Source organism: Loxodonta africana, chromosome 9 (genome assembly GCF_030014295.1).
Source record: "Loxodonta africana isolate mLoxAfr1 chromosome 9, mLoxAfr1.hap2, whole genome shotgun sequence".
NCBI lineage: Eukaryota > Metazoa > Chordata > Mammalia > Proboscidea > Elephantidae > Loxodonta > Loxodonta africana.
This window is the reverse complement of record NC_087350.1, coordinates 83,779,200-83,791,868: the sequence shown is the minus strand read 5'-3', so window position 1 is coordinate 83,791,868 and position 12,669 is coordinate 83,779,200. Positions and strand designations below refer to the sequence as shown.

The following is a 12,669-nucleotide window of genomic DNA, read 5'->3' as shown; positions in this document are numbered from 1 at the left end:
CACTCTTTCCATCCACTCTACCCTCTGTTCATGCTGCCATATTCATCATGGGAGCCAGTACTCCAATTTAAAGCTAATGACTTCTCCTCAAAAGCTAATGCTTGACCTAAGCAGTTTTGGAAACATTCTGATCATGAAATAGAAACCAAAGCCTCAAAAAATCATTCCTAAAACTTTCATCTTTGAGGCACCTGGGATTTCTAGGGAAAAATTTACAGTGGAAGTTTTCTTAAGAACCCTTTTCATTAACTGACCATTACTAGATTAAAAGTCTACATATTACATAGGATGCTAGGTACTACTGTAAGTGGTAGCAAAGTCATACCTCATTGGAAAGACAACTAAAAACAGGTGTGATCGAGGTAGTATATGATCAAATGATACATTACTGGGAGCTGATTAGTACACTGCAAGTTTGGAGAACGAAGAAATTAGTGAAAGCGTAGAACAGTAAGGGAAAGCTTCATGGGGAAGATGGGGCGCAGCAAAAAGCTTGAAATCTAGAAGAGATCTGAATAGACAGGGGTATAAAGAAGGTGTAAACCATAATGTGGTATTACAAAAACCAAATATAAAAATATTGAAAGTGTAAAACATACTTTCTTATACATGATATGTAAAGAGATTGGCTTACCACTTAGAAGTATTTTGAAAATAATTAGAACACAATATGGACATACAGAACAGGGTGACAGCCTACCCGCATTTAAAAGCAGGCAGAAGGATTAAATAATCTGTAGCTTGCAGGAAAAGCAGGCCAATAAAGATGGGTATAAGCAGAAGGGCACCACAATAAATGGTATGTTCGTCATGAATCAGGACAAAATTGCTGCACTGACACACACAACCCCAAATACAGACTATAAAAAATGCAAGACATAAGACAGAGAAGCATACAGTCACAGGTCCTATTCATACTTTGAAATATTCAAGTTTAACAGCATTTAAAAATTTGGTCCACATTACAGAATGTTACACCTACAGATTTTTACCCCAAACACATGGAAAAAGTTTAATGACGTTAAATTATGTACATCTTAAACCAACAAATTTGAATTGTTTTAAGTTCAATTAAACTTAAGTTACACCTCGAAGGAAAGCGCTTAGAAGAAAGCCACTTAGGAAAAAGGAAAACAATAATGCAAAATTCTGTGAGCTCTTAAAGGCCAATCTGTCAAACACTTCTATAAGCAAAAAGCTGATAGGCTTTATCAAGTGGTTGTAAAAATATAATTCATGTTTATCTAATGAATTTTTATTAACTAGCTTTGATAAAAATGAGAGATATTTCAAGCATTTTCTAAGATTCTAAACTAAGTGAATTTTTTAAATAATGATTTATACCTCTGAGTCCCAAAGAACTTTTTTTGTTTGGCAGATCCTGAGCTACACTTTGAGAATCTGATGTCAGTTCTGTGGGCCAAAGTAAAATGGAAGGTTTTAACATATCAAAACAAATAAACAGAAAAAGGAAACCATCAAAGAAAAGTATATATGTTGTGCTACTGTCCAAGGAGAAGGAAACACTGCTGTCCACTATGGCAGGCCACTGTGACTCAAGCTATGAATCTTGGTAGCTCGATGGTCCCACAAGGTACAAATTACATCAACTATCTGAGTTCAGCGAGTGCCCTTCCCACCTGTCAAAGAGAACATTCCAATCTATGTGAGAAGTGTATTTTTTGAGTAAATTTATAAAATAGCATTCTGAGTATACACTGGTCTCTAGTTTGGTTACAGTGAGTCTAGACTCAGAACTGTCTTACCAACAAAACAATAGCACTTAGTGAGACCTCTGGAGAAACAGCCATCTATTGATGAGACCCTTTAACTCTACCATTTAACAAATGCACTTTGCTTATCTAAATGTTTTTCAACAAGCAATCTGTTACTCTAAATGGGGGTGGGAGGGGAATGAGAGGAAGAAAGGGAAGAAGAAAAGAAGAGAGAAGATGAAATTAAAAACAACAGTTAATCAACTAATTCAAAATTCTGTTTCTACAGTGGGGGTTATAAAAAAGGCAACATAAACATCACGTGCAGGTTTTTAATGTGAAGGTGTCTAATTAGCCACTTGCAAGTTATTTTTTGTATACAGTATAATGTATGGATTAAGGTTCATTTTTCTTACATATGAATGACGAATTGTTCCAGCACCATTTGCAGAAAAGAATATTCATTCTACATTGCCTTGGCACCTTTGTCAAAAATCAACTGGCCATGTATGTGGGTTCATTTCTAGACTTGCTATTATGTTCCGCTTACAAAGCTTCTGACAACTCTACATTGTCTTAAATACTGTAGCTTAAGAGTAAGTCATAAAATCAGGGAGTGTCACTTTTTCAACATTGTTGTTCTTTTTTCAAAACTGTTTTGGTTATTCCTTTGCTTTTCTTCTAAAAATGTTAGAATCAAGTTGTCAATTTGTATTAAAAAAAGTCTGCTGGATAGCAATAACATCTGAAGAATACTGAGTCTTCCAATTCATGATCACTGACTGTCTCTCCTTTTATTTGGGTCTTCTTTGATTTTTCTTATCATGTTACATAATTTTCAACATACAATAGATACTTTGCACACACTTTGTCAGATGTATCTTTTCTGTGTGTGTGTGGTGTTATAAACAGTACTTTTTTATTTCAACTTGCAATTTTCTTTCAACTATACAACACTGCTAGTACAGAAATACAGTATCTCCATTGTAGTGATAGTTCTATGATTTTATCCATTTGTCCGAATCCATCCACTTGATTTATAACCCTAAGAAGGGTGAAATTCAATGTGTGTAAACTACACTTAAATAAATCGGATTTTTTAAAAAATCAGCAGGTAAAATTTTAGTGTGGTTGACGACCATGGTGAAGTAAATCCAAAGACTGAGTCAGTAAAATCTAAATGTCACAATAGTGAGACTTAACAATATATAAAAATGGTATATTCTTCCATTTATTATGTCTTTTTTTTTTTTAATCTCTCAATATTGTTTATATTTTTCCAGGTAGAAGTTTTTTCTTTCTTGCATAGCATTAGATTTATCCCTATGTATTTGATGTTTTGTGGGGTTACTATCAGTTTTTGTCTACCTTCTTTTTGTTGATCGTTTATAGAAATATGTTTGCTTAACTTGTATCCAACACCTGTTAAACTCCTTTATTAACTCTAATAATTTGTCTACAGATTCTTTTATATCATTTCCAAAAATGACAGGGTGTGTCCTCTCCTTTTCATCCCTGATGGCTTTTCTTTTTCTTTCCTCATTGCACTCGTTAGAATCTTTAGTACAGTGGTGAACAGAAGTAGGAAGAGCGAGCATCTTTATCTTCTTCCCGAGGGAAAACATTAAGTATAACATTAAGTGTAACACTTGCTCTAAGTTATGTAGCTACCTTGTATAAGAAAATTTCCTTCTGTTCCTGATTTTTACATATTTTTTTTTTAGTCATGAATAAACACTGAGTTTTGTCAAAGGCTTTTCCTTATTGAAACGATCATGCAAATTTTATCCTTTATTCTGATACAGAAGTGAATAATACTGATTCTTTTTATTGAGTAACTCACATATCATAAACTCTGTCCTTTTCAAGTATATAATTATGTGCATCTTAGTATGTTTACAAGGTTGTGAATCACCATTATCTAATTCTAGGACATTTTTAACACCCCAAAAAGAAACCCCGGGCTCATTAACACTCACTCCCCATTCCTGCCTCCCTGAGCCCCTGGCAACCACTAATCTACTTTCTGTCTCTGGAGTTGCCTATTCTCGACAATTTATATAAATGGAATCATACAATATGGGGTCTTTTATGACTAGCTTCTTTCCCTTGGCATAATGTTTTCAAGGTTCATCCATGCTGTAGCATGTATCAGGGACTTTGTTCTTTTTTATGGCTGAATAATATTCCATTATGTGGATATACCATATTTTGTTTATCCATTCATCCAGTTGATGGACACTTGGGTTGTTTCTATTTTTTTTGCTATAATGAATGATGCTATGAACATTCATGTACAGAGTTTCGTAGGAAGATATTTTCCATTCTCCTGGGTATATATCCAGGACCTGATTTTTAAACATTAAACAAACTTGAATATCAAGTGTAAATTTAACAGGGACATGATATACTATCCTTTTTCTGTCTTACTGGGTTCTGTTTTCTAGTATTATGTTTAATTTTTACATCTGTGTTGAGAAGTGAGATTATCTTAATACATAAGGTATCTTCTTATGATCTTAAGACCTATACAATCTATATCAATATTCCCTTTTTCATTCCTGCCACCAATTATTTACGCTTCCTCTCTTTTTCTTGATCACTCTCACAAGAAGATTTTGAACCTTATTAGTCTTTTCAAATAATCATTACAACTGTTGTTGATCTTCTCACCAGTATCTTTGTTTTCTAGTTCATTAATTTGTGCTTCTGGGATGGTGGCTCTGTCCTATTTTTTGACCAGAGTTGATGTTAATGGGCTTTGATAATTTATTGAGCTACAGATTTATGTGTTCAAATGTTCCACATTATATTTTTGTAATTATAATTTCACTGCTGATATATATTTTCATGAATAAATTGTCTGAAAAGCTTTATGTAAATAAACACTCCAATAACAAATATTTACTTCTGAATTTCAGAAAATAAACAACCTAAAAACAGCAGGACACAGAAAAACTTTCAAAAGCAATGCTGCCCCCCCAAGCCCATCTATCACCTAGCACTTTCTATTGCTAAATTTTAGTTTCCACCATTGGGAATTGTAAGTACTCCGAAGAAAGTCTGTATATCCTAGACACACTAAGATTTGAGTCTGGATTCATACTGACTTGTGCCTGATTGCCTTCTACAGCCTCTTATTTAGACCGCAGAGGGAAAAAAATCAAATACCTCGCAGTCAATGAGATTAACAAGCGAGAGACTCTGGAGGTAAGAACCACCTCAGACTTAGTACAGCAGTCTGTGTTTCATTATTCTCCATCTACACACATTCTGACATCATCTTTGTATGAAAACATAAAAGTAAGGACTTCAAAAGTTTAAAAAGCATGGCAAGAGTAGAACACTTACCCGTTCCCTCATCTGTACCGTTCTGAGCAGCTTCCCAAACTACTGGTTTTGTCCCACATCCAACTGTGGATGGAGAATCTGAATAGTCCGCAGGATTAAATGTCCTGGAAGTTGAAACAGATAAAGAAAAAGGCAAATGAAGCAAGCAGCAAAGCCACCAAATTGACTATACATGATCCTCCCTCAAACAAGTTCCGTTCCTTCTAACTGCCACCGTAAAAGACTTCGCCCTTGGTCCCCTGTTTAGTTATAGCTAATTCATCCAACAGTCGGGATACAAAAATCTGAGGTTGCCTAGGTATCCTACACACACCCTTGTATGATGGTTCTGTCTCCCTAATACAATGTCCTCTGCATTCTAAGGAAGGTGTTAAGACCTGAAGTCATTGTAGGCAGAACAAGAGCTCTAATGGAAAGCCCCTGGAAGCCAAGGCCAGGTTGAAGAAGAAAACAAGTTTCTTTCTTCCCAAATCAAAATCCAATTTTGGCTTTGAACTTTTACCACAGAATTATATGCTCTTTTTTTTTTTTCCTAGGAAGGAGTCCCTAGATGGTGCAAACGGTTAATGTGATTGGCTGCTAATCAAAAGGCTGGAGGTTCCAGAGATGCCACGGAGGAAAGGCCTGGCAATCTACTTCCCAAAAAATCAGCCATTAAAAACTCTAAGAATCACAGTTGTACTCTGACACACATGGAGTGGGCATGAGTTATTTTTTGGGCAACTGGTTATTTTTTGTGTGTAGAAACGCTGGGTATAGATAAAAGGAAAATATTTTGTTTGACGCCTTTCCATTTTCTCTTCATTAAAATCGTACACTGAAAACATGTAAGGAATCATGATTCAGAGGTTTAACAAGGATCAAAACAAATACTATCTTTAAAATTTTCACAAATGAGTAATTTTGAGAGCAAACTAAAAAATGCACAAAACAGTTGAAAGCTTAATGGGCTAGGCTTACATGTTTAAGTGTTCCTGTCAGCTTGCTTCCTGTGTTCTCATCTATCCTTTTTTCACAGGAAGCTCAGGCAGAAATCAGAGATGGCAAGCGGCATGACCACCTCTAGAAGGCACTGGCCCCAGTGGCGCTGCCCTGGGGCTATGGAGAGACAAAGGGCTCTTCCTAGAGCCAATTCCCTTCCTTACTTGCCCTCCATCCACACATGATGTCCACAAGATGTTGAAGAACTTAACTTTTCTAAAAATTCAGTGGGAACTAATGTGTTTAGAAGTGGCATAAAATGAAAGAACACTCAAAAATAATGAAGAAGCTGCTGATTAAATCTATTTATTGATAGTATGCACATTCTTCACTACTTGGATTCAGTGGAGTACTGATCACTTTCACATAAACCCATTGCCGTTGAGTCGATTCCGACTAACTGCAATCCTATAGGACAGAGTAGAACTACCCCACATGGTTTCTAAGGAGCACCTGGTGGATTTGAACTGCCGACCTTTTGGTTAGTAGTTGTAGTTCTTAACTACTACGTCACCAGGGTTTCCACTTTTACCTAAGTATTGCATTTACTTAGTATTCAAAGAGAATTGGGTTCTCAACTGGAGTAAGGGTGCCCCTCAGGGAGAATTCTGCAATGTCTGGTGACATTTTTGATTGTTACAAAGTGGTGGTGTAGGGTGGGTACCGGAATGTGGTGGGTGCTACTGGCATCTAGTGGGCAGAAATTAGGAATGTTACCAAACATCTTACAGTGCACAGGATACCTCCTGCCTCCAACAAAGAATTATCCAATCAAAAATGTCCAGATGCCAAGGCTGAGAAACTCTGCTCTAATGTCTACTGAAATATCAATTTTATTTATACTATTTCACTTGTCAGTAAGCTCTTTTTAAGTATAGACAACACTCAAGTCACCAGGATAAATAAACTGGGTACAGGATAGAGAAGAAGAAACCAGAGTATTAACTCGAAAAGGCAAACTACAAACGTAGGATGGTGTGACTTACCCCATTCCTTGAGTAGAGAACCTTCCAGCCCCTCTCCCTCTGCCACGTCCAAATCCTTTCAGAAGAAACAAACAAATATAGCCTAAATTAATATTTATGCTCTACACTGTTGGAGCCCTGGTGGCACAGTGGTTAACAGCTACAGCACCACTAACCAAAGGGTGGGCAGTTCAAATTCACCAGCCGCTCCTTGGAAACACTATGGGGCAGTTATACTCTGTGCTATAGGGTCGCTATGAGTGGGAATCGACTTGACAGCAACAGGTTTGGTTTTCTGTTTTCTACACTACTGTACTTCTACCAATTTCATCTTATACTCCCTTATTGAAACAATACTGTCATTGTTTCCAACCGTACCAACATTCTCATCCAGTGCACACCACCTGCTGACACAAGTACCTAACCACTTACTGACTCCCAAATATAGGACAGCATCTAATTCTGCTTATAGAATATTTGTGGTATGTTGCACCTTAACACAGTCAGGTTATTTTACAAAACAGTGTAGGTCTTTTAAAATCAGCTAGTGCAAACACATGACATAAGCCTTTTCAATAAAATAAGAACCAGAAAGAGAAAACTTCTCAGTAAGCTACAGGCAGTGTTAACTATCATTTTTAACACTAGCACTGTGATCAATAACCAAGATGGCAGCAAGCCTAAGACAGGGACAAAAGCAGATGTAGGGGCTGAGAGCGAAAAAGGAGCTCCTGTGGCTCCAGAGATGCCCGTTTATACGGAACAGACATATATAAATCAGGAACTTCCCATCCTTTACAAAACTTTAAGAACAAATTCTCATTTTACTATTCTAAACAGCTACCTCTAGGCACAGATTCACTCATGAGATTATCATTGTTTTTCCTCATTTTTATAGAACCAAGGTTTTCCAGTTAAACCACTATGACTTATACCTGAACATGAACCCCATCTAAGAAGAAAGCTTTCAGTCAACAGATTTTGGCAAGAATACAATCCAAATTTAGGAATAAGACAATTTAATCTTAAAATTTATTTATTTTTTTATTGTGCTTCAGGTAAAAGTTTACAGAGCAAATTAGCTTCTCATTAGGCAATTAATACACACATTGTTTTGTGACACTGCTGCTTGTATACCATCTTTCACTTATTTACATGGCATAAAAATAAGTGTCTACCATGTAATCTAATCTTCAGGCTGAGAATGACATTTCTAATACATAAATGCACTCTGCTATAGCGCAGGAAAAAGATGAGGTTATACCATAAAGTTCATAGGAAAAGTATTTCAACGCCTTTGTTCTGCATTAAACATATTCAACACAAAGTTGAATAAAACAATGAATAAAAATGGTGAAATACGTTAAATTTTATATTATCTTGGAGTCCTAAATATACCAGGACCAAAGGAAAAATATGGGTTAATTTACTTTAAAAAAAAAAAATTATATATATACATACACACACACTCAGAAATATAAATAGACAAAAGATGGGAGAAGATATGATAGGAAATAAAGGTCTATGACATCCAACCCAAAAACCCACTGCCGTCAAGTCAATTCCGACTCATAGTGACCCTAGAGGACAGAGTAGAACTGCTCTGTAGAGTTTCCAAGGAGCGCCTGGCGGATTCAAACTGCTGACCTTTTGGTTAGCAGCTGTAGCACTTAACCACTACGCCATCAGGGTTTCTGCCTATGACATATAAAGTCTAAAATATCTGAGGCAAGAACCTCTAAAATTACTAATTTTTTAAAAAAATGCACTGATGTAGACTGCAAAAAATACCATCAGAATAATAGCAATTTAAACACTATTCTCCACGTGACAATTAATTCCTTTCTGCTTATCTTTTTGCTGCTTTTCAGAATACTAGTTTAAAGAACACAATTTCAGCTGCTCCTTGCCCTGTGATCATCACACACATGGCTGGTCTCAATACAGGCCCACACCTTGCAGTTGATTTTTAAAACCTTGGAGCTACACCTCAGGAAGGTCCTAGGAAAAGTCCATCAGGACTGCCAGCAGCCGGCAGCTAGCAGTCCCTTTCACCACGGACAAACTATCAAAGGGCCTGCTGGCAAACATACTTAACCGACTTTCTAATAATTAGCCTTAACCCAAATCCTTACTTTCAACTCCGACAGCCAAAAATCTATGAAAGATACACCAAATAGAAAGATTTTCCAAGTAGTTCACCTTGAATCTGGCTCCTCTCCACACTTGTGAAAACTTGCTATCTAATGAGGCCAGCTGATCGAATGAAGAACAAATTCAAAGAAGCCATTTGGTCTGTCTAGCTAGTTTTATATAAAGTTATTTTGAAAGATTTTGAACCATAAGTTCCTGTTTTTTCACCTAGATAATTCAAATGGACCGTATTTTTTTTTATTGCATTCTGTTCCTATTCACTGTTAAATTTACCAGTATATTTATCATACAGTCCAGAAAAGAAGATGAAAAAGTCAAGTAAAGCAAAAACCCCTTGCATAATTAATCTGTAACATTTATAAAGAAGAGAAGCTATATGAGATTTTACTTACTTAAGTTTTATCTTGGTTTTCTCTACCTAAATAAAACCAAAGTAAACATACCAATTCTACCTCAGAGTAATAACTCTACCCAACCCACCTATACTCATGTTCATTGGCTGTTTCTAGAATGTGTTTTTATAACAACCCATTTGTTCAGTTTATAACACTGGTCTGCCTTTAATCTTTAAAAATGTCCTAAGCAACCACTCTGAAAGAGCAAACTGAAGAGTTCAATATGGCAGTGGCTGGCAACTGAGTCATGAAGATTTGACCATTTCTCTAGGCCTATTAAGGCTGGCAGAAGCATCTCAAGGATCAAAAACCCTGGAATAGAAAAACCTTTCCATGATAAGACACCACTGTTCGTACATACTCCCAGAATCTTGAAACAAAGATGATATTTCAAACAACTGACGTAAGAGATAAGGATTTTCACAGCAATGATCTTCTAACTGGCATAGGGAAGTAAGGATTAATCAGGTACGTAATACTGGTACTATACGTTGACTGCAATGTCCAGTGAGACACAGTAAAATTCAGTGGCCTATAAGGTCATTCGGTTCATCTTGTTACCTTCTGTCTTCTTTCTCTCCCAAGGTGTGCACTTTTGGGTCTAAAGTCTAAAACCCCAGGAGTATGCATGCCATTAGTCTTATCATTTAGTATTTTTCTATCATTACTATGACAATGGAAAATCAGAAATTTTCTTTTTAAAAACTTAATTCTAAATATACACAATATTAGGAAGTTTCAGCTCCTGGAACACAGAATTATACTTAGTTTTAACTAATTATTCCATGGCATTAAAGTTCTTTGTCATAAATCTTAGGGACTTTTTATATGGTCTTCAGCTTAACCTCAGGATTAAATCAGTATCATTCAAGAATAATTCCAGCCAAGTAGCAGGAACTTAATAAATATCAGCTAAATTCCACATTTCACACACAATATTATTTTGGTGGCTGAGTACCTTTTAATTGTCAATATAAAGTTTCAAAGGTTTTCATCCCAACTGTTACTTCAGCTTCCAAAAAGCAAAGACCAGGGCATTGTGGACAGCCCTGCACAACCAACACTGTATTTTTACACAAATAACAAATACCTTCTACGTTTGTTTGTCAACCGTACCCCATGAGGTATTTTCATTAAGTGTGTTATATAAAAATACCTTGTGGGAGGAGGGAGCAGGTGGTAAACAAGCATAGAAGGAGCACTTTATTTGGTTAGAAATATAGTACTGTCATCCCCTAAAGAGGCTGCTGTTTTCTTACAAAAACACACAACTCACCAGATACTTTTCCACAAACTTTAAATGAGTTCACGAAAAAGGATTTGTTACAAGTGTTGCTCACCTGAACATAAGACATGCTTTCAGAAATGGTATAGGAAAAATAAGCATACATAGAAAACTTAATTTTACTCCAATATCTGAAGTTCACACTTCTTGTATTATATAACATTCTCTCATATATATATAGCATCCATGATTTGAGGTAATACAAAGATTATGAATATAATAAAAAAAATTATAGGTTTGCCTATTAAATTCATGCTGTTCATAATATCTTGAAGTCAATTATAAGAAGATATGGAATGAAGCAGGAGAAAAGTGGAATGTTAACCTCAAATTCTAGTAAAAAGACCAGACTTAATGGTCTGACTGAGGCTAGAGGGACCCCAGAGGTCATGGCCGCTGGACTGTTAGCCCAAAACTAAAATCATTCCCAAAGCCAACTCTTCAAAGATTAGACTGAACTACAAGACATAAAATTATACTGGCGAGGAGTATGCTTCTTAGCTCAAGTAGACACAAGACTAAGTGGGCAGCTCCTGTCTGGAGGCGAGATGAGAAGGCAGAGGGGGACAGGAGCTGGGTGAATGGACACGGGAAATACAGGGTGGAGAGAAGGAGTATGCTGTCACATGGTAAAGAGGACAACTAGGGTTGAATAACAATGTGTATATAAGTTTTTGTATGAGAAACTGATCTGAATTGTAAACTTTCACTTAAAGCACAATGAAAATAAATAAGTAAGAAGATAAGGCAAAAACTGAGGTAGAGGGTGAACTACTGAAAATTTAGCATGTATTAAACAGCAAATGTGAATTAGTGTTGAGTGGAGCTGAGGTGACAAACTACTACTCTCCAAAAGCCTGTTTAAATATACTTAAATATAGGTACTATGATATAGAAATTACACCTCAATAAAGTATACTAATATGTGTGCGTTTTTGTTGATTTATTTAAAAAGAGACTGAATGAGACATAAAAGATCAATTCAAAAAGAGAAAGAACTCATAAGAATGGTCAAAAATCAAACAACAAATGCAATGGGGACTTTAAAGAACATTTTTAAAGTACATACTTTAAAACATATACTTTTTAAACACATACACTTAAAAATCAGCACACTACCCAAGAGATTAACAAATAACTTGGAAAGGGATAGAACAGTCAACTGTTTTAAGACTAATTCAAAAGTGAGTAAATTAAGACATCGAATGACTTATAACCAAATTTCTGGAGTTACATAAAACAAATAACACTTGTCCTTTAACTATGAAAGTGAAGAAGAACATGTACAACTGTACCACTGTGTACTTACTATCAAACTGTACTTTACCAATATCCACTAAATAAAATAACTGGGTTTTTGGCACATTGGGCACTAAATGTTTTTTCTCCCATGCCCCATGCAAGACTTTGAGTACTAAGATGCTCATAAAGAATTCTCCAGACAAATCACACATGAAAAGATAGCTGTTTTTTGCTAAAAGACAAACTACTACCCTTCAATAGCCCGTTTAAATATACTTAAACATGGGTGCTATGATATATAAATTATACCTCAATAAAGTATACAAATATGTGTGTTGTTGATTTATTAAAAAAAAAGACTGAATGAGACATAAAGGATCAGTCCAAGTCCTATATACGCTACTTTAAATCCTTTCTTAAAAGTTAACATATCTGAATGATGGATTTTAAAGCTAGCCAGTATCATTTCTTTATAGGTTTTTATTTGGTTTGGTGCTTAACATATTAACACCTTTCAATCCACAGAGTCTCTCAAAAGCTATTCAATAGTTACAATTCCCTTGGTTTCAAGGCTATTCACT

General features: G+C 35.8%; 1 protein-coding gene across 5 annotated transcripts in view; it reads right to left on the bottom strand.

The window, feature by feature from the left end:
• The window catches only part of UBAP2 (ubiquitin associated protein 2), a 134,931-nt gene that overhangs the window by 41,014 nt on the left and 81,248 nt on the right, over nt 1-12,669 (bottom strand). For all 5 annotated transcript variants that reach the window (XR_010323075.1, XM_023545190.2, XM_023545191.2 and 2 more), the window contains exons 7-8: nt 7,034-7,088; nt 5,067-5,170 (exon numbers count right to left, since the gene is read on the bottom strand). Coding sequence is in view for 4 of the 5 variants with exons in the window: in XM_023545190.2 (XP_023400958.2) it covers nt 5,067-5,170; nt 7,034-7,088 (159 nt within the window). In the remaining variant the exon portion in view is untranslated. The remainder of the gene's footprint in view (nt 1-5,066; nt 5,171-7,033; nt 7,089-12,669) is intronic.